This window comes from Geotrypetes seraphini, chromosome 3, assembly GCF_902459505.1.
Source record: "Geotrypetes seraphini chromosome 3, aGeoSer1.1, whole genome shotgun sequence".
NCBI lineage: Eukaryota > Metazoa > Chordata > Amphibia > Gymnophiona > Dermophiidae > Geotrypetes > Geotrypetes seraphini.
The window spans coordinates 288,429,739-288,451,821 of NC_047086.1; the positions used below are offsets into that span (position 1 = coordinate 288,429,739).

At 44.3% G+C, this 22,083-nt stretch overlaps 1 protein-coding gene across 2 annotated transcripts in view; it reads left to right on the forward strand.

Annotated features, from left to right (window-relative positions):
• The window catches only part of ADSS2 (adenylosuccinate synthase 2), a 247,389-nt gene that overhangs the window by 194,660 nt on the left and 30,646 nt on the right, over positions 1-22,083 (forward strand). For both annotated transcript variants that reach the window (XM_033936570.1, XM_033936571.1), the window contains 2 exons: positions 4,561-4,685; positions 21,825-21,922. In XM_033936570.1, coding sequence (XP_033792461.1) covers positions 4,561-4,685; positions 21,825-21,922 — 223 coding nt within the window. The remainder of the gene's footprint in view (positions 1-4,560; positions 4,686-21,824; positions 21,923-22,083) is intronic.

The window sequence follows — 22,083 nt, forward strand, 5'->3', positions numbered from 1 at the left end:
CGAGTTTGAGACCACTGGACTAGAGCAATTAAAAAGAATCTGGTAGAAATTAGCAATTAGGCAGAGCATATACAATTAGATAGAATCTAGTGAACCCTAGTGATTGGGCAGAACTTAAACAATTAAATAGGCTTGGCAATTGGGCAGAACTAGAACAATTAAATGGAATCTGGTGAACCTTAGCAATTGGGCACAGCTTAAACAATTAAATAGACTAGGCAATTGGTCAGAACTAGAACAATTAGATAGAATCTGGTGAATTCATAGCAATTTGGTAGAACTTAAAACAATTAAATAGAATCTGGTGAACTTAGCAATTGGGCAGAACTTATCCTTATCCTATTCAATATCCAACAGTGTTTCTATATGTTAGTTGTTTTCTCTTCTTCTAGGAGTGTTGTTGGTTAGAAACATGGAAACATAGAAAGATGATGGCAGAAAAGGGCTACAGCCCATCAAGTCTGCCCACTCTACTGACCCACCCCATTAAGTCTGAGTGCATATGACTTAGTTCCTTAGCTCGACCTTCGTAGGGATCCCACGTGGATGTCTACGAAGGTCGAGCTAAGGAACTAAGTCATATGCACTCAGACTTTAGCTCGACCTTCGTAGGGATCCCACGTGGATGTCTACGAAGGTCGAGCTAAGGAACTAAGTCATATGCACTCAGACTTAATGGGGTGGGTCAGTAGAGTGGGCAGACTTGATGGGCTGTAGCCCTTTTCTGCCGTCATCTTTCTATGTTTCTGTGTTTCTAACCAAGAAACTAATAACTGTGAATTATAACAGCAACAACACTCCTAGAAGAAGAGAAAACAACTAACATATAGAAACACTGTTGGATATTGAATAGGATAAGGATAAGTTCTGCCCAATTGCATAAGTTCACCAGATTCTATTTAATTGTTTTAAGCTCTACCAAATTGCTATGAATTCACCAGATTCTATCTAATTGTTCTAGTTCTGACCAATTGCCTAGTCTATTTAATTGTTTAAGCTGTGCCCAAATGCTAAGGTTCACCAGATTCCATTTAATTGTTCTGCTGGGCTATTCGGTAGACTGATTGTATTTGGAAAATCACAGCCCACTTGTACTTCAGCCAAAAGTTTATGTCTCAGTCTCCACCTGCTGGTCATGGTGAGCTATTACCCATCAGTGAGCTGTGCCGGTTTGGAGAGACTAAAAGAAAGAAAATTAGCGGGTAAGAACCTAATTTCTCCTTGTCAGCCCACTAGGTACATGTACCTGCATATATTGTATATAGCACTGTGTAAGTCAAGTAGTGCTATAAAAATGATTAGTAATAGTAGATTTCAGGAATTTTTTGTATTTTCTTTAAAAAAAAAAAATCTTACATAGTAATGCACAGCATGATTAATCACAATTAAAATTTTTAATCTTCCTGCAGCCCTAATATTTGTGCTTTCAAGTTATACAATCACATCATACAGTGTAACTGAGGAAAAGAGAAAAATTAATCAGAAATTTACTTTATAATATAGATCAGGGGTGCCCACACTTTTTTGACTCGCGAGCTACTTTTAAAATGACCAAGTCAAAATGATCTACCAACAATAAAATTTAAAAAAACACAACCACACTGTATGCATAGAAAATGTTAATTATCATTCCTATTCCGGGGTTTTTTCAAAGAGGTCAAAGCAGATGACTCTATGCACTGTCACCTCAGTAACAACCATACAAAAATAGACAAATACCCACCCCCCTCCCTTTTTACTAAACCACAATAGTAGTTTTTAGTGCAGGGAGCTGCGCTGAATGCCCAGCGCTGCTCTCGACGCTCATAGGCTCCCTGCGCTAAAAACCACTATTGCGGTTTAGTAAAAGGGGACCATATTGTAAAATATAGACAGCAGATATAAATTCAGACACATTTTGATCACTAAATTTAAAATAAAATCATTTTTTCTACCTTGTCTGGTGATTTCATGAGTCTCGGGTTGCACTTTCTTCTTCTGACTGTGCATCCAATCTTTCTTCCTTTCTTTCAGCCTCTATGCTTCCTCTCCACATCTCATTTCTTCCCCCAACTTTTTCTTTTTCTCTCCCTGACCTTTCTTTCTTTCTCTCTTCATGCCCCCTTTCTTTTTTCCTGTTTCTCTTCTTTCCTTCTATCTCCCTGCCTGCCCCCTTTCTTTCTTTCTCCCTGCCCTTCCCCAAGCCATTGCCGCTGCCATCGGGGAACAGGACCCAAACCGCCACCAATGGATAACAGGCCCCAAAGCCGATGGATGCCTCCGCCGCCCCAAGCTCTCCCTGCTTCGGGTCGACCAGCATTCCTCTCCCCGACGTCAATTCTGCCATCGGAGAGGAAGTTCCGCCAAGCCAGGCAGCGATTGGCTGGCCTGAACTTCCTCTCCGACGGCAAAATTGATGTCGGGGAGAGGAAGATTGATCGGCCCAATAGATCGCCAAGGCAAAGTGAGTCCTGGGTGATCGACTCACTTTGCCTTGGCGAGTTACTGGTCGATCGCGATCAACCTATTGGGCACCCCTGATATAGATGAAAAACTCAACTAACAATTGTCCACAATTTTAGGTAATCAGGTTCAAGATTGAGAAATATAATGTAAAGGACATAATCAAGAACAGATATACAAATTTTCAAAGACCTCTGCCAGCCTAAACAATGATCCCTATTAAACTATGTGGTAACTGTTAACATACAACTATGTTAAGTGTTATTCATGTTAGGGGCATTGCATTGCAGACAAACGGCATGAACGTTTTAGTCTACTACAAATGTGTCAAACACAAGGCCTGCCTGGCTTTTTTATGCAGCCCGCATTTTAGGGCTGGCATTATGGCGGAGTAAACAAGGCTTCATGATGTTGCCTTGCTTTCTGTTTTGGGCCGCGGTGATCATCAGCTTGTGCGTGTCGGCAACACAACAAAAACTACCCCAGCAACGCACCCCATTGCCGGCCAATAATTTACACAACCGGTGTGATTGTCAACTTGTGTGCCGGCAGCACAGCAGACATGAATTTAACTATGCCGGCCCCAGCTGGGAAGCATCGCTGGGGCAGTCACAGTTAAATTAATTTCTGGTGCACTACTGACATGCACAAGTTGACACCACACCAGCGTTGTAAATTACTGGCCGGCACTGTTAAATTACTGCTGAAGAGAGGAGGAAGCCAGACCATAAGAGAAAATTGAGGCAGCGAGGCTTGCCCTCTTGATTTCCACCTCGAGTTCCACCTCCCCTCCTGACTTCCTCCTCCAGCTCTACCTCTTTACTTGTCTGGCCCAGCAGTACAATGTGCACAGGGGTGGGGAAGCATGAGTACCTCTCCTGCCTCCAGTAATATTCTGCAGAGCCCCAGTGATGAGGGAAGGAGACAACAAAGGTAGGAGGAATTATTTTATTTTCAATTTAGTGTTTGAATTGTGTCAATTTTGAGAGTTTTAATCTGTTATCTTTTGCACTGCTCAGGAAGAAATGCATTTGTTAATTTTTCTCTGAGGTTGTACTGCATGCAGAGTCTTGTATCTTAGGGTTTCATTTTTATATATTAATACTTTTAGTTTTTGGCCCTGTATTTGCATAGGGGTTATCTATGTTCTGGTAGGAATGAATGTTGAGAAGCATACAGTGTTTTGTGTTGTTTAGTTTTGTGGTTAACCATTACCATTATGTGTTAATAAAATTATATTGTGTGTGTGTGTATATATGAAAAATGAATGAAAAAAATGGTGTTATAATTAGTACAATTATGGGTGTGGGGTGTGGGGTGGAGATTGGGCGGAGTCTGGCCCGTGACTTTGCCTGTGTTTTGGATTTTGACTCCTTAGTCTGATTGAGTTTGACACCCCTGGTCTACTAGCTTACTACGCACTAACTGGCTAATAAACAGTTTATGTGAGAGCATTTATTGCATCTTAAATAGTACTATGTGCTTCTGCATTAACTGGTACTATGAGCTAATTTGCACTTTAACTCAGGACCAGAATAAGAAAATGCTATTTCAACTCCTATTGGTTACTATTCAAAATTGCAGCTACTAAGTGATATATTCTGGAATTAAGTGATGATCATTACAAATTTTAATATGGTTTAGTAAAAGGGTCCCTTTGTTGCTCTCAACCATATTGACTGTGTACTATTTCATTGCCCTATGATTTAGTATTTTTTCTTACTAACATAACTAGCAAGTAGACCCTTGCACTTAACATTTTTATCCATTCAAGTCACTTGACTACCAGTCTACCACTGGACCCTCAGCCTTAATTAGGTTGTAAATTCTTTCTGGCAGTAATTTGACTCATAAACCTTATGCATATATGACTCCTGTGCCTCACTTACCCCCATTTTTACAAAACTGCACAAGAAGTTTTTAGCGCCAGCTGGCACGCTGAATGCTCTGTGCTGTTTCGACCCTCATAGGAACTCTATGACTATCAGAGCAGCGCAGAGCATTCATTGTGTTGGTCGGTGCTAAAAATCTCTTGCATGGTTTTGTAAAGGGGGGGGAGGTTAATGTTTCCTTGTTAATATCTTTCTTAATTGTATCATATTGTGTGCCCTTTAATAGAAAATTGGAGAACTTCTGCAGACACGAGGCCACGAGTATGGGGTAACAACTGGCAGGAAAAGAAGATGCGGCTGGCTTGATCTTGTATTACTGCGCTATGCTCATATGATTAATGGATTTACTGCGTGAGTAATTTTCAGTGGTGAAAATGTAGGCATATTGTGTGTGGGAGCAGGGGGTTTAATTATTTTAGAAAGCCTTTTCCACAATTAAAACCTGTTCTATATGTGGAAAATGACATATATGACTGTTATAGAATCACTTCCTGTGTAAAATTATGTGTAGTGACAAGAACATATGTACTGAATTAATTTAGCTCAAATACACTTCCCCCCTCAATATTCGCGGGTGTTAGGGGTAGAGCCGGCCCGTGAATATTGTAAAAATGCAAATAACTTTTAGGACCGGCTCTGACCCATCCCTTTCTCCCTCCTGCCTTCCAGACCTCTCCACACCTTACCTGGTGGTTTAGCGGTGAAACAGGGCAGGAGCGATCATCCTATGCTCATGCCCTGTGCAGAGCATCCACAAAAATGGCTGCCGTGAGTTCCCACTGTAGTCTTGTGATACCACGGAACTCCTGCACGGGGCAGGAGCATAGGACGATAGCTCCTGCCCTGCTTCACCGTTAGACCACCAGGTAAGGTGTGTAGAGGCCCGCTTGTTCATGTATTTCTATATGTGGAAAATCTATTCTCAAGCAGTAATTTCAGCAAGATTTATGATATTATTTTATAAAGACACTTAGGTGACTGTATTGATGCCCACTTAGCTTTCCAATTAGGCATACTGAGTATTCCTACTTTTATGTGATATACATGTAGGCATTTCCAGAGGTGTTGTCTGGGTGGAGTTGCAATGTTTGTTAAAAAACCTTGATTTTCTGCCATTGCTAAACACAGATCAAAGCGCCAGATTCACTAAAGATAATGATTCAATCCCTGTTGGCTGATTTTGAAACAGCGATTGATTCACTATCTTTGTTGCATGCAAATCAGTTGCATGCAAACTCCCCGACTCAGTCACTCAGTGAGCGATTGAGTCAGGGCAGCCCTGACAGTAGTGACAGGAAAAGCAGCCTCCTGCCACTGCTGTCAGGGCTTCTGCCGGGTTTTTTGTTTTGTTTTTATAATGGCAGAGATATTTTGCAAAATATTTTGCCAATGAAAAAAAAAAGCCTCCCCCCTCCGACAGCGCCCCCAACCCCAAAAAAAACCAGCTGCTACACCCGAGGCTGCCCTCCCCACCTGTGCGAATATGGCAGGAGGGATGCCAACTCCCTCCTGCCCTTGGGACCCCCTCCCGAAATTACCGATGCTGCCCCCCACCCATCCACACAAATATGGCAGGAGGGACTGCCAACTCCCTCCTGTCATGGAAACCCCCCCACCGCCATCAACCCATGCTCCCCTCCTCCCCTCTCCATACCTTTAAACGTTGGGAGCAGGAGGAGTGCCCAGTCCATCCTGTTGCGTAGGCCTCCAATGATCTTTGGGAGCAGAAGGAAGTGCAAAGTTCTGCTCCTGCTGCTCTGCCTACCACAACGCAATGCCGGCCATGTGATGCACGGAGAGGGGCCTAAGGCCCTGATTGGCTCAGGTGCCTCAGGCCTCTCCCAAGGGAGGAGCCCAAGGAGCCTGAGCTAATCAGGGACTTCCTTAGGGCTGAGCCTAAGGAAGATCCTGATTGGCTCAGGTGCCTCAGGCCTCTCCCAAGGGAGGAGCCCTAGGAGCCTGAGCCAATCAGGGCCTTAGACCCTTCCCTGTGCATCACATGATGCACCGGGGCGGGGCCTAAGGCCGGCATTGCATCATGTCAGCAGAGCAGCAGGAGCAGGTGGACTTTGCGCTTCCTCCTGCTCCCGAAGATCACTGGAGGCCTATGGAACAGGAGGGACTGGGCACCCCTCCTGCTCCCAACGTTTAAAGGTACGAGGAGGTAAGGGGAGGGAGGATATGGGTCAACGGTGGTGGGGGGGTTTCCACTGCAGGAGGGAGTTGGCATCCTTCCTTCCATATTTTTAAGCGGCTTTGTGGGAGTGGCGGGGGGAGTGGGCATCCTTCCTGCCATTTGTGTGGGGGTGGGGGAGTTGTCGGAGGGGGGGCAGCGTCGTCGTTTATTTGACAGGTCTGTCTGTTATTTTTATTTATTTATTTTTTTTTAATGGAAAAAAAAATGAATAAAAAAGACAGGCAGACCTGTCAAAAAAACGGCAAACCTGTCAGTAATACAGTTACCAAAAGGTCTGCAGCAGTTGGGTTTTAGGCTAGTAAAACCCGATTCAAAATAGCCAAGCAATTACTACTGAATCAATTGCTTTGCTATTTTACAAGTGGTTTTACTAATTTACATGTGTGGGTTGGATCGGGTCAGTGATTCATTGCACAGTAATTTAGTGAATCAGGTCAGGGAACAATCGCAACCATCAGTACAGGATTGGAAGCTTTAGTGAATCTAGCCCAAAGTGGCTTACAATAAAATATAACTCTAAAATTTGGAAAAGAACGCCAGTTAAATACTGGAAGATTAGGTTTTCACCTTCGTTAATCTTCTTTCTGTTAGTCTCTGGAGGATTCAGTACGCTAGATTGTCAATCCCTTCCTGCAATTAGGGAGTTTCAGAAATCCAAACACTTTTCTGAGCTTGTGCTCCTCCTACCTTAGAGAGAGAGTTAGAGCCCCCTACATTTCAGTCCCAAAGCCAAGCAACGTACCGGAACATATCCATGACAAAATAAGGGGGGTACAGGGGAACCTCTCTGTTCTAGGCTGCTCTGCATAACATGAAAACAAATAATAAACAGGCAAAAGGCAACACAGAAAAAACATTGAAGAACAATGTAGAGCTAACCTGCTGTGTGCAGTGAGCACCCACATGAAGCAGCCTTCGGTAATATGCATATTCACAGAAGAACAAACATCCCACAGGACCCATCTACTGGCTGTAAGATCCTGAAGCCTGTAAGGAGAATAACTGAGGCCAAAGAAAGCAGGCAATTCAGAACAACTGAGCTTACACAGAGAGGACAGGCCATACTGAATCCTCCAGGGACTAATAGAAAAAAGAATAATGAAGGTGAAAACCTAATCTTCCTTTCTGTTATATCCCTTCTGGATTCAGCTCGCCAGGCAACATACCAAAGCAATGGCAGCATCTAGGGAGGCCTGTAACAAATATTAAACGTATTTCTTCTTTTATAAATTTTCAGTAACATTCACTAAAACAGACTCCTTCAAGTGTATAAGCACATAAGCACATAAGCAATGCCTCTGCCGGGTCAGACCTGAGGTCCATCGTGCCCAGCAGTCCGCTCACGCGGCGGCCCAACAGGTCCAGAACCTGCGTAATAATCCTCTATCTATACCCCTCTATCCCCTTTTCCAACAGGAAATTGTCCAATCCTTTCTTAAACCCCAGTACCGTACTCTGCCCTATTACATCCTCTGGAAGCGCATTCCAGGTGTCCACCACCCGCTGAGTAAAGAAAAACTTCCTAGAATTTGTTTTGAATTTGTTTTGAATTTGTTTGTTAAAAATCATGAACGTTCTTGCATTTCAGGGCATAATATCAGATTAGGGCAAAAATAGCTGTTGAGGAAAGGCTCTGGTGTTAATTTAATTCCCTCTCGCCTACCCCAAGTTAGAGCTTTTTGATTTATAGGCTCTTCAGCCTACCAGGAACAGGGCATTACTTTGGTAGCATTTTTCTGCCCTTTCTTTATTTTTCCAGGTGTAAGTACTTTTGCAACCGCAATATGGCTAGGAAACATCGTATCACCAAAACTGCTGCTCAGGTTACTAACTTCTGTCTCTGTGCAGACAGAAAATGTTACCCAAGCAGAGGGAGTGGTTCCATGTGCAAGCTTTCTTCAGCTTGAATCTCTCATGAAAGAAGTAAAGGAACTGAGAGAGGAGGTGGAAAGATTGAGAAGCATCTATGAGAATAAGAGGTACATTGATTAAATGGTTCATGAGGCATCAAAGATTTCCAGCAGTGGGGAAGAAGAGGCTGTGCTTAGGGGAAGACAGCTGGACTCAGATTAAGGAATACTGTTGGGGGGGGGGGGGGGGGTCATGTGATGCGCTTATTGTGAACATACGTGCTTGCTGTGCTCTGCGATCCAACTCTCCAAAAACATGCTATAAATCTCTCCAAACAGCGCGATTTGAGTTATCAAAGTGGCAATTGCGGAGATCGATTATTGCTGCGGGAAATAGTGCTACTTTCCTTACTGGCAGGGCTAAGGTATGCCCACTAAGCCTGCAAAAACTCTTAAGGGCAGATTCAGCATGCCGAACTTAAGATGGCGGTGGCCCCCATACTCGCACCTCTGGAGTTAGGAGAATTGGCCCAGGAGATATCCTGCCTCGTCACCACCACCCTCAAGGACTGCCTAAATAAGTTACATTTATGCGGTGGAATAAGTTACATTTATGCGGTGGAAGGCATAAATGAAAAGTTTGATGCTTACCCCCAGAGGATCACAGAGACAGAACAGAGAATCTCTGCGGGAGAAGACGAGGCCCAACGAGTACAGGTGCAGATGGACAGCCTGCAATCACAGGTGGCAGCCCTCACGGACAAACTTGAGGACACCGAGAACCGCCAGCCCTGCAACAATCTGAGGGGTGTGGGGCTCCCGGAGCTGCAGAATACCAGCGATCTTTATCACTTCTTTCAGTCTTGATTGCCCAATCACCTGGGCCTGGAGGCCATAACAGATACCTTTGTATGCAAACGAGCGCACAGACTGGGACCCAACTTGTGGAATAAGCCTAAGCCTAGAGCAGCAATAGCCCAATATGTAAACTGGCGGGAGAAAGAACTACTCTTAAAAGCTTACCGCACCGCAGGCAGTCTGCTGTATGAGGGGAAAAGTCTGCTTCTGTTTAATGATTATTTGGTACGCGTCTCCTTACAGAGGCAGGAAATGGCGCCAATTTGTACTTCCCTGCACCGAAAAGGCATGAGGTTCGCCTTAGTTTACCCTGCGAGCCTGAGGATCTATCAGGAGGGCAAGGTGCATACCCTTGAGACTAAAGTGGAAGCGCAACAGTTCCTGGATACCATCAACATTGCAAGAGGCCCTGAGGAGCGCAGAGAAGGTCCAGTGGAGTGAGGGTGGCTGCGGCTCTTCCCTGAGAGCCGGTGTATGGGGCCCTGTTGTTTCCTCCGTTGCCCTCCTGTGGTTTGCTGACCTGCCGGATTGGAGGTACGGGTTGGTGGCGCAGCCTAACTCCCCCCTTGCTCCAGAGGCCTCTTGAGTTATGTGGCCTATTTTCTGGTTACACTGTTCTGGGAGTTCATTCAGGCTGTTGCTCAGATGATCGGTGGGATGGAAGCTGTGCAGTGTGGCCCACCTGTGGACTTGGGCCTGGATTTCCAGTTTTCCTTTGGGGACCTGTGGCGTGGGATTGATATCCCCAGTCCGGGAGACTGAGCGGTTTGGTGCCCTGTTCCACCGGATGGTTATATTTAGTATACTATTATGGAGTCTTGTGTTATCATGAGAGTGTTGGATCACGGATACCCCGGATCCATGATCTCTATTTTTCTTGCTAACTGTCTTCCATTATGGGAGTACTACTTTTCTTGTTCTTATTTTTTCTCTACTGTTTGGGGGGTGGGAAGTATCCTGGGGAAGTTCTCTATGGAGGTGGGGGGAGAGGGGTTGTGGCTTGGGGGAGTGAGTGAATGAGTGGAATGAGTGGTATGATTGGAGGGGTGTATGGATGTGGTTGGGGGGGCGGGTTGTGGAGAAGAGTGTTGGGGCTGCCCCGTTATTCACATTCTTGCTGCTGTTGTATTATGGGCTGGACTTGGGAGGTGAGGGGTAGACTATAGCTCACATATCCTTTATAGGAAATGTCTAGGATGGGGGTGGGGGAAGGGCTAGCCTGGGGGCCCTCTTTCTGTCTGTCTCAATTCAAGGGTTCCATGTTGGTTCTTCTAGAGCTGACTTTGATAAAGATTAAGCTCTGAATCGCAACGTTCAATGTGGATGGGATTCACTCTCCCATTAAGAGAAAGAAACTATTGAATTGGTTCAAGAAAGAGCACATTGATATAGCCTATCTCCAGGAAACCCATCTCTCTGCAGCTGTTCCTCTTCCTTTAATTCCAGAAGGAGAGGAGTGGCGATCCTGTTTCATTGCTTTTTAGAATTTTTCTGACATCAATATATGATTTAAAGTTTGCTTGTATTTCTGAATTGATTGAATTTGTGCTCTATCCCTATTATAACAGGGACGATTAACGATGTTTAGACATGTCTATGTTATATGTGATATGGAAACCACATAGTTGTATGCGGTATATAAATTTTTAAATAAATAAATAAACAACTGTCGTTAAATATACATAAAGTCCTACAGGATAAGGAGGGGAGATATGTGATAGTTTGGGGGGAATTGTGGGGTCAGAAATGGATGTTTGTAACCTTTATGCTCCCAACATGTATAGTCACCGTTTCTTCTCTGAGTTGCTTGCCAAGGTAGCCATGTATTCCAAGTACCAACTCCTTGCGGGGGGAGATTTCAATATAACGGCAGATCTGACTGTGAATTGTAGATCAGCTAAATCATGCCATGGAGCCAAGGGGGGGGGTCAACTTTTTATTTTACCAATTGCATCTGTTAGATCTGTCGCAGACCTTGCACCCTACTGAACACAACTATACTTTTTATTCACAGCCTCATGATGTTTATGCTCGCTTGAATTATTTCTGGCGTCACCCTCTTTGCTCCCCCGGGTAGTTGCTACTACCATTGAGGATGTTTTCTTATCAGACCATTCGCTGATGATAATGTCGGTCTGGATCACGGCAGAGCCTTCTATGTGCGGCTGGCGGCTCCCGAGCCATCTGTACAAGGATCTGGAGTTTCGTCGGTACCTCCAAGACCATTGGCTGGAGTATTGTCGCAATAATCAGACACCTGACATAGACCCAGTAGTCTTCTGGGAGGCTTCCAAAGCAGTGATTCATGGATTCATTATAGCTTACGTGTCTAGCAAACAGAAGCCGCAGGATGCTGATCTTTTGAGGTTATCCCTGGAATTGCAAGGTCTGAGACGGAGACACGTAGCTATATTATCTGAGGAAGATAAAGTTCATTTGCGGGATGTGCGACACCAGGTGGATACCATCTTGAACCAGGGGGCTACTAGGGTTATTTATTTCCAACGTTATAAGTTGTATAGGTGGGGGTGGGAAGACGGGATGGCTTCTGTCTAATCTAGTGCGCCCATCGAGAAAGCATCAGGTAATCCTGTCTATTAAAGATAAAAGGGGAATTTTATATACGAGAGAGGAGGAGTTTCGGCAACAATTTGTCAAATTCTATGAGACCCTCTATTCGCAACAGGAGACAGGGATGACTTCTTTTAAAATATTGCATTGCCTCAATTGATGGCAGAACATCTCGATATTTTGAATGCCCTATTTATGACGGGAGAGATCCAGGCTGGCATCAAAGCTCACGAAAGCACCTGGTCCAGATGGATTTGGGCTGGAGTACTATAAAATCCTGGTGGATTTTATACCCACTGCGCTGGGGGACGCTTATAATGCGATGCATTTGGGGAAGGGACTCGGGCACCAGAATATGGCACATGTGGTTTTGCTGCCTAAACTAGGGAAGGACCCTGCTCAGGTGGGATCGTACTGCCCAATTTCCCTGCTTAACCAAGATGCCAAGCTCTTGGCCGCAATCCTGTTCCAACATTTGAATGCCTTTCTTCCAATCTTAATCCATGAAGACCAGGTAAGTTTTATCTCTATGAACCTTACCAGGCACTGATGGCACTATACTTGAGGAAGGTTGACAGAAGGTAAATTGGCTATAATGGGGCTGGATATGGAGAAGGCCTTTGATAGTATATCTTGGCAATATCTATTTTGGGTCTTGCAAAAAATTTGGACTGGTAGGCCGCATACATGAATGGATTCGTAGTTTATATCTTAGTCTGCAAGCTCGCTTGTTGGTGAATGGGGGGCTTACAGATCCTTTCTTGCTTGGCAGGGGGACCTGGCAGGGATGTTACCTCTTCTTTTCGTACTGGCCCTAGAACCCTTGGCGGTCAAGCTTAGAGGCGATCCTCACCTTCAGGATATTCGGATAGGAGATAGGGAGAGTCATATTAATCTCTTTGCCGACAACATCCTGCTCTATCTCGACAGACCCCATGTGGACCTGGACCAGCTGCTGGCGGTGGAGCGCTCCTTTGGCAATATTTCTGGCTTGCGAGGCAATTGTGCAAAGTCTGAGCTTTTGCCTTTGGGCACCACTGACAGAGAGGCCTGGCATTCTGCTCTTTCTATACCTCTAGTTTGTGGGCCGATGCAGTACCTTGGGGTGTATTTGAGTCCTAATTTTTCCCTCATGTACCAATATACTGTCCACCGCCATATTGATCAAATCAGGGACCTTTGTACTAGATGGAGAAAGCTTCTGCTGGGCTGTGGGGCAGTGAGCCTTGACTAAAACTCTTGTAATAATAATAATAGCTTTATTCTTCTATACCGCCATAGTCGAAAGACTTCTAGGCGGTTCACCCATTGCAGTCTCTCCCTATTTGGATAACTACTAGGGATGAGAAGGCCTTTCGCTTCATTATTTCAACCTTTATTTGGCACCACAAAAAGAGCTCGCATTAGCTATAATAAGCTAGTGTTGGATCGACATAGGAGCGGGTTGAATCTTCCGGATATCAAACTTTATAATGTAGCGGCTTTGTTTCGCTTTATCCATGAGGGGTAGGCAGGTCATTTCAATTACTCCCCAGGGGGGTGGTTTACCTCTTGGTGTGCACCACATTCATTTTTGGCTTTACTACACATGCAGCCATTGGCAGTCCTGGGGGATCCCCTAAAATGCTTCTTCTGCACCCGCTTCGGATAGCGTGGAAGTGGTGGAGGAGAAATCAGCAGAAAACACCTGATGCGTCGGTACTGCTGCCCTTGTGTGGCAATCTTGCCTTTCTCCCAGGGATGGGCCCTTCAAGGTTCCGGGACTGGGAGCGGAGAGGGTGTAAGACACTGAGAGAGGTATGGGATGGGTGGGTGGGAGTATTCCCTACCTTTGCCCAGCTTCTGGAGCGGTGAGATATGCCTTTGAGCTATTTTTGGGCATATCTTCAGGTCTGCCACTATTATACTTCATTACAGCAGAAATAGGAAGCTTGGCTCTGTGGTCCCCTGGAGGCACAAATTCTCTTGATACCCCCTGCAATGAATAAACTTTCTACCTGGTATCAGGTGTTATGGGCGGCCTCATCTATGGGTCCTATTGACGGAGTAGCCTCTGTCTGGCGGGGGGAGTTGGATCTTCTGGGTGATCAGAAAGAGTTCCTTGATTTGTTTGGTCATGTCCATGCTGTGGGCAGTTCTAAGGAGCTGCAGGAGATACAATTTAAGATACTACACAGGGCATATATATTTCAGAAACAGGGGGCCCGTATGGGTCTTTGGGAGGGGGATATTTGCACTAAGTGTAATTGCTCTTCTGGCACTCTGGTCCATCACTTCCTGGAGTGCCCTACTACAGCATTTCGGTTGCATGTTCTTCCTTTTTTGGAGAAGATAGTTCAATGCGCTATCCCCTGGGATTATGGTATGCTCTTACTGGGAGACCAAAGGGGATTATTGGAGGCAGGATTCTCTTTCCCTCAGAGGAAAGTCATTTACATGACTGTCGTGGTAGTGAAAAAACTTTTATTGCACCATTGGGAGTCTGATCGGGTGGCCTCCTTTACCCATTGGCTCAATAGAATTGCTCAGGTGGCCCGGTATGAAATACAACAGACTCCCAAAGGGAGGAGGGTGGAACATCAATGTTATGTGGGTCTTTGGAAAGCTGCCTTGTTACTATGCCCCAGTGACCAGCAGGGGCAGACCAGAATTTCCCTATTCCATTTGGGTCCTCCTGGGTTGTTCATTAGTGGATAGCGGGGTGTGTGACTGAACGTGGTACGCATGTTGAGTTTTGGATGGTGTGATTGCGGCTTGTAAAGGTGAATTGCAACTGGGGGGGGGTCTTATATAGAAAATTGTTGATTGCAACTGGACTGTACTTTGATACAATATATCTTTCCTGTATATTGCCTGTTTTTCTCTGTACTGAGCATTGCACCTTTGTACTGTTGGTTGCTTGTACACTATGTTGGAATTGATAATAAACATTACATTACATTACATTACATTAGGGATTTCTATTCCGCCATTACCTTGCGGTTCAAGGCGGATTACAAAAGGTTAATTTAAAAAAAACAGAGTTACAATGATTAGCTAGAGAGGTAAGTTGTAGATCTTATAAACATTTAATGGGTTGTTGAGGGTGAGGTGGTTTGTAAAAGAATTAATAGGTGGTCATAGCGGAGGTTCTTTTGTTATTATTAGTGCGGTAATGGGTAGATCAAATGTCAGTTTTAGAGTTACTAAGAGGTCGTGATGTTATTGCTGCTTCAGGAATTTCTTGAAAAGTATGGTTTTTATTTCTTTTCTGAACGTCCTATAGTCTGGGGTGGTCATCAGAAGGTTGGAGATCTGGTTGTCCAGCCTTGCGGCTCGAGTGGCTATGAGGCCGTCGTGTAGTTTTGTTCTTTTTACTTCCTTGATTGGGGGGGGTATGAATGGGGAGTGCGTTTTTCTGTGTCTGGTAGTGGGTGCTTGGATGAGGCGATTGTTCAAGTATTTACACATTTACAAAAAAAAAAAGAAGAGGAACATTGCTGACCTGGAAGTGGAAGAGATGAGAGCATCCCAAGGAGAGGAAGGACCAAAGCTTGAAATCCCCCAAATTACTGGATCCTTGACCACTAGGAGGCATAAGGTAGTGGTAGTTGGCGATTCCCTTCTGAGGGGTACAGAAGCATCTATCTGCAGAACAGACATAATGTCACGAGAGATATGCTTTCTGCCTGGTGCCAAAATACAAGATGTTATAGAGAGCTTTCCGAGACTCATCAAGCCTGATGACTATTATCTGATGCTGCTCATTCACTTTGGCACTAATGATACACGATGGCACTAATGATAATGTCACGAGAGATATGCTTTCTGCCTGGTGCCAAAATACAAGATGTTATAGAGAGCTTTCCGAGACTCATCAAGCCTGATGACTATTATCTGATGCTGCTCATTCACTTTGGCACTAATGATACTGCCAGGTACCCCTGTGAACGTATCAAAAGCGACTTTGTGGAAGGTGAAGCAGTTAGGTGCACAGGTGGTATTCTCTTCCATCCTCCCTGTCGAAGGTAAAGGCCAGGGCAGAGAAGCTCGCATCCTGGAGATGAATGTGGGGCTACATGAATAGTGTTGTCAAGAGTGTTTTAACTACCTGGACCATGGGATGATTTTCCAAGAGATGGTGTACATATATCAAAGAAAGGAAGAAGTGTCTTTGGCAGCAGGCTGGCTAATCTACTGAAGAGTGCTTTAAACTAGAAGTGATGGGGCAGGGTGATCAAAGCCTCCAGGTGAGTATAAGCCCTCAGGTAAGTAAATCACTGAATATCTCTACACGGATGGGAAAAGGGAGCAATGTCTGGAAAGCAGTATATACTAATGCTTGAAATATGGGAAACAAGATTCTGGATCTAGAAGCTGTGATGGAAGAAGATGAGTTGTTATAGTGGCAATCATAGAGACGTGGTTCATGAAGAACCATGACTGGGATGTAGTTATACTGGGCTATAATCTGTTCAAGAAAGACAGGGTAGGAAGATGTGGACAGAGATTTAATAGTAGACATTCAGAATATAACCACTTCTTCCGTCTGTGAAGGAAGCTTGTATATCACACCAGTATAAATATATTCACCATTCCCTCTTTCCAAATTGATCCACAGTGCCTCTTCCTTGCCCTGCAGATCCTGCAATTGTGCGGCTTTAATATGATCTTTAACGCTACTCCCTATCCTTTTCTTCCTACCCTGTCTTTCCTGAACAGATTATAGCCTGGTATAACTACATCCCAGTCATGGTTTTTCGTGAACCATGTCCCGTGACTGCAACTCATCTTCTTCCATCACAGCTTCTAGATCCAGAATCTTGTTTCCCATACTTCGAGTTAAATACTAAGTGAAGTAAAAGGCTGCTTACTTTCCCTCACTGGGGATCCGTCATGAAGGAACCCCCCCCAATAAAAATAAAACCCAAAAGATTACATTGTATATTCCAAAGCAAATAACTTTTTATTCTAGTAATAAGTATTATAGCAGCATTTGTCAAATCAGAAATAAATCAGTTTGTTCATATACAATGGAGAGAAAAAACCTCATACAAACAGTGCCAGCATATTTCTGTAAGTATGGTGCAGCTTCTCTAAAAAAACTGCCACAGCATAGGGGCTTTATACAGAAAGATCATTCCCCTGGCTGTGAATATGTATCATCCTATTGGAGCAGACCAACTGCCTGTCTAACCCTCTCCTAGTCCATGCCTCTATTCTTCCCTGGGGGGCCCTGTACAGGCATAGCTTAGGGAACTTTCTTCTTTTTGAAGTTTCCATTCTTCACACGGGTACATCAGTATCAGTGCATTAGCCTGGCATCACTTTATCAGTTCTTAGGTTCTCGGATGGAGTGTCTTGCTGACTTGCATTTGCTTTCAGCACTGTCAAATAGCTCATTGTCTTTCCAGCACTGGTTGGTGTCCTTGAGAAACTTCACAGCAAGAAATCTACACACTCACATGCCACACATTAGCATCTCCCAAGAACGCTATGGCATGAGTTAGGATATTTCTTAAGGTCCAGTCCTGTCTCATATAAACTTTTAATCACCTGGACTCTAAATAGTTGACATCGTTAATGAATCTCAAAGGGAAGCCTCAGCCCCACCACTCCACCGCAAAGCCATTTTTCAAATTGCGGGAAGCTTTACGCCACGCCTCATCATTGGCTGTCCGCTTTTTTGTAGTGACATTTTCATTGTTCTAATTTTTTTATGCAGTGTAAGTATACAAAGTTTTTTTTTTGCGTTGTTCGCATTTCCTCTAATAAATATATATAAATATAAAGTGCTTGTAAATTTGTACTTAGCTTGTGTCACAGCCAAAACCCAGGAGTCTGACCCGACATGTTTCGCATATACTGCTGTATCAAGGGTCCCCCGAGGCCGCTGCTGTCGTCCGACTCCAAAGTTTTAAGAGAAAGATCTTAAAACTTTGGAGTCGGATGACAGCAGCGGCCTCGGGGGACCCTTGATACAGCAGTATATGCGAAACATGTCGGGTCAGACTCCTGGGTTTTGGCTGTGACACACGCTAAGTACAAATTTACAAGCACTTTATATTTATATATATTTATTAGAGGAAATGCGAACAACGCAATGAAAAACTTTTTATACTTACATTGCATAAAAAAATTAGAACAAAGAAAACGTCACTACAAAAAAGCGGACAGCCAATGATGAGGCGTGGCGTAAAGCTTCCCGCAATTTGAAAAATGGCTTTGCGGTGGAGTGGTGGGGCTGAGGCTTCCCTTTGAGATTCATTAACGATGTCAACTATTTAGAGTCCAGGTGATTAAAAGTTTATATGACACATTAGCATCTCAGCAGCTGAACTGAAACCAGTTCGTACAAGCCCATGACTTCAGCAACTCCAGCAAAATGCAGGAATAGATCTCACAACCTGTAAATGTCTCTCATAGGCTCCTGTCATCTATCTCAGTGTTTTTCAACCTTTTTTGGGCAAAGGCACACTTGTTTCATGAAAAAAAATCACGAGGCACACCACCATTAGAAAATGTTAAAAAATTTAACTCTGTGCCTATATTGACTATATATAAAGTAATTCTCTTGAATAGGAATCAAATAAACACAAAGAAAGTATTTTATAATGCTGCCACCGCCAACAACACCGTTGGCGGCGGTGGCACTCAAGTGGCTAAAGAGCCGCAGTTTGCCGGCCTAGGGACAACACTGGAGGGTGGCCAGCTGTGCACCCCCTTGGGACGTAAACCCGGGGTGGGGCAGACCGCCCCCCCCCACCCTGGTATGCCACTATCTGTACCTCACTCCCTCCCTATGACCAAAAATTCTCCTTTCTTCTATTCCCTGTGTACACAACCATCTCTTTCCCTCCCTTCCTCTCTCCAAAGTCCATGCCTTCTGTGTCCAAACACTCATTCCCTCCCCCACTTCAGCATCTCTTTCCCTCCCTTCCTCTCTCCCAAGTCCATTTCTTCTGTGTCCAAAAACGCATTCCCTCCCCCACCTCAGCATCTCTTTCCCTCCCTTCCTCTCTCCCAAGTCCATTTCTTCTGTGTCCAAAAACGCATTCCCTCCCCCACCTCAGCATCTCTTTCCCTCCCTTCCTCTCTCCCAAGTCCATTTCTTCTGTGTCCAAAAACGCATTCCCTCCCCCACCTCAGCATCTCTTTCCCTCCCTTCCTCTCCCCCTCCCTTCCTCTCTCCCAAGTCCATGCCTTCTGTGTCCAAAAACCCATTCCCTCCCCCACCTCAGCATCTCTTTCCCTCCCTTCCTCTCTCCCAAGTTCATGCCTTGTGTCCAAAACGCACTCCCTCCCCCCTTTTGTGTTCCGACTTGCCTACCAGCCCATCTTTGCAACTTTCTCAGCAAAACGAAGCTCAAGCCGCGAGGCTTGTCTTCTGCTTCCTGTCTGCCCTGCCGCACACAAATAGCCGAACGGAAGTATTCTCCGACGTCAGCGCTGACGTCGGAGGGCAGGCTTTGCTTAAGCCCTCCCTCCGACGTCAGCGCTGACATCGGGGAACGCTTGCGATCGGCTATATGTTAGCTGCAGGGCAGGCAGGAACAGAAGACGAGCCTTGCGACTCGAGATGTATTGAACTCCGCGGGTCCCCCGTCCAGCTCTCTCCTGTCCACGTGGGGCGGACCGCCCCTCTCCCTAGACTGGTGGTACTGCCCTGATGGCGGCCCTGACCGTACGGCACACCAGGCAACATCTCGCGGCACACTAGTGTGCCGCGGAACAGCGGTTGAAAAACACTGATCTATCTCATAAAGCATCTATTATATCCTATGGGCATCTAAGCATTTAGCTTGCGCTCATCTTTAGCATTCTAAATTGTTAGCGCACTTTAATAAAAGGATCCCATAGTAAAGGGAAACCAAAATATTCTTTCTCACTATACTAAATGTTGCTGTTTATTCAATATAAATCTCTAATTATACTAATCTTTATCTATGGTCTATCAGCAGCTCACCCTTCTGGATCTAAGAAAATATAATTAGTTTCTTGAAATGTAGTCAAACACTTGTAGCGGATTTCCAAAAATCAGCCAGTATAATGTCAGATCTCAGTCCTTCTACACCAGCATTCTTCAATGCAAGGCTTGAGGGTCAGTGGCTGTGTCAATTGATACTCTGATTCTTCCATTTCTCCTTAAAGAATGACACGGGGATGGTTTTCACGGTTAACTGTGGGGATGGGGACAAATTCTGTTCCCATGTCATTCTCTATGTAGGAGCAAAGACCAAATCAAGGCATAGCACTGGATAAAGTATTTTATTCCTGGAGATAAGGATTTAGGAGTCTTAGTTGATACATTTCCAACAACTCTAAATGGGTGTGGAAGAACATAAGAGAACCTCCCTTGGAGATATTTAAGGAGACATAGATAAGGGTGGACCCCTGCTACCAGACTAAGAGAAATACCAGAGTTAGAATTAGGAGTGGAAGATGTTTCCACAGAATTTGTTGAGGCTGCTTTTGCCTGTGCATGTTTGTTCACTGGACTAATAGCTTTGTGGAAGGTGTGGAGCCATCTTTGTTCTTCTCTTTCTTCCCTGTAGTTAGGAAAAATTAGGGCAGAGTGTCTGCCTTCCCATGGCCTTCTTTGAACTCCAGAGGTATGTGCCTCTTTGTCATACTTCTGTACTGCGTCTCCAGCCACGCACTGTAAACACTGCAATGCTATTGTGACTGCCTATCAAGGATTTTCCGCTGACATAACGGAGGTCCTGACCCAGGTTGTCCTGGCAGTGCCTGCTCCTCTCAGCACTCCTCCGTACACAGTTGTCAGCCAACGAACCCCTGACTCCTGAGTTAAATGTGTCTTGCATATGCAAGTGATGCCTTAATTAGCACTTATGTGTGCAAATGCAGTATTTCCTATTATACAAGAGTGCACATAAGTTCTGGGGGACATACAGGTGGGTAGAAAATGAGTGTGTCTTCTATTTATGTACATAGCTTATAGAATATCAAAAGTTGTGCTGTCTGCATGACCTACTTAGGTGTCTCAGTTTACACCTGCCACAGACCTTCTAAATTTAGGCATATTATACCAATTTGACCAGTATTCTACAACGGAATTGTGGCATTGAGATGCCATTTATAGAACTGGCACTCAGTGTGCAGCATTGAGGCACCATGTTGAAGAATTGCTTGCTAACTATATAGAGTAAAACAGGACTGGGAATGAGCTTGATTGTACCTTGCAGTTAACTTATACTAACCCAGGGGTGGGCAACTCTGGTCCTCGAGGGCCGGAATCCAGTTGGGTTTTCAGGATTTCCCCAATGAATATACATTGAAAGCAGTGCATGCAAATAGATCTCATACGTATTCATTGGGGAAATCCTGAAAACCTGACTGGATTCCGGCCTTTGAGGACTGGAGTTGCCCACCTCTGCACTAACCTACTGTGAAATAACTTTTACTACAGTGGATAATGCAGGTTCATTAACACAATTTGAATGAATAGCATTAAGTGCATCCATGTTGCGTGCTTAACATAGGTAAATGTATTTTCTCTTTATTAACTAAATGGATGCATACTGATAATGGCCCCAGTAATTTACATAGAGCATTTGCAGTTATGCAGCAATTTTGGCTATTACCTTATGGAACCTGCAAACCTTTACCATAATGTACTAAAAGGTCCCTTAAGCTTGTTAGAGGAGATGCCCATTCTAATTTTCAGTGGTTTCCTCATAAATGTATTTGACATCTTTTTGGAAAAATGATTATCAAATTTGTAGTATTTTAAATGCAAAAGACTGAAACAGATACTTGATGTTACAGGAAGGCTGTTATAGCGTAGTAAAGAAGTGCTGTTATTTATATGTATGGTCAGTTCTAAATTCTGGACTAGTGCCACCTAAACTTTTATTTTCATCCCTTTGTTATAGTTTCACAGTGACAGTTGAATACAGTATGCATCTGCTATGTGGCTGGACTCCAGTTACATTCTGTGGAGGAGAAGGCACTGGTAGATGTGAATAAAAAATTCTGTAATAAACTTATTGTTTTCTCTCCTTTTGTAAACAGATTGGCACTTACCAAATTGGATATTTTGGATGTGTTTTCAGAAATCAAAGTTGGCGTTGCTTATAAGTTGGATGGCAACACTATACCTCATTTTCCAGGTAAGGCTTTGAGCTTTTGTGTGCTGGAAGTTATCACAGCTATAACACTTGAGCTAGGGAGAATTATCTTAAGATTCATCTCTATGGGAAAAATAGTTCATTGCTTGCAGAAACGACCATTTATAAAATTGCCCTATGTGCTAGTGCCTGAACATGAGTAA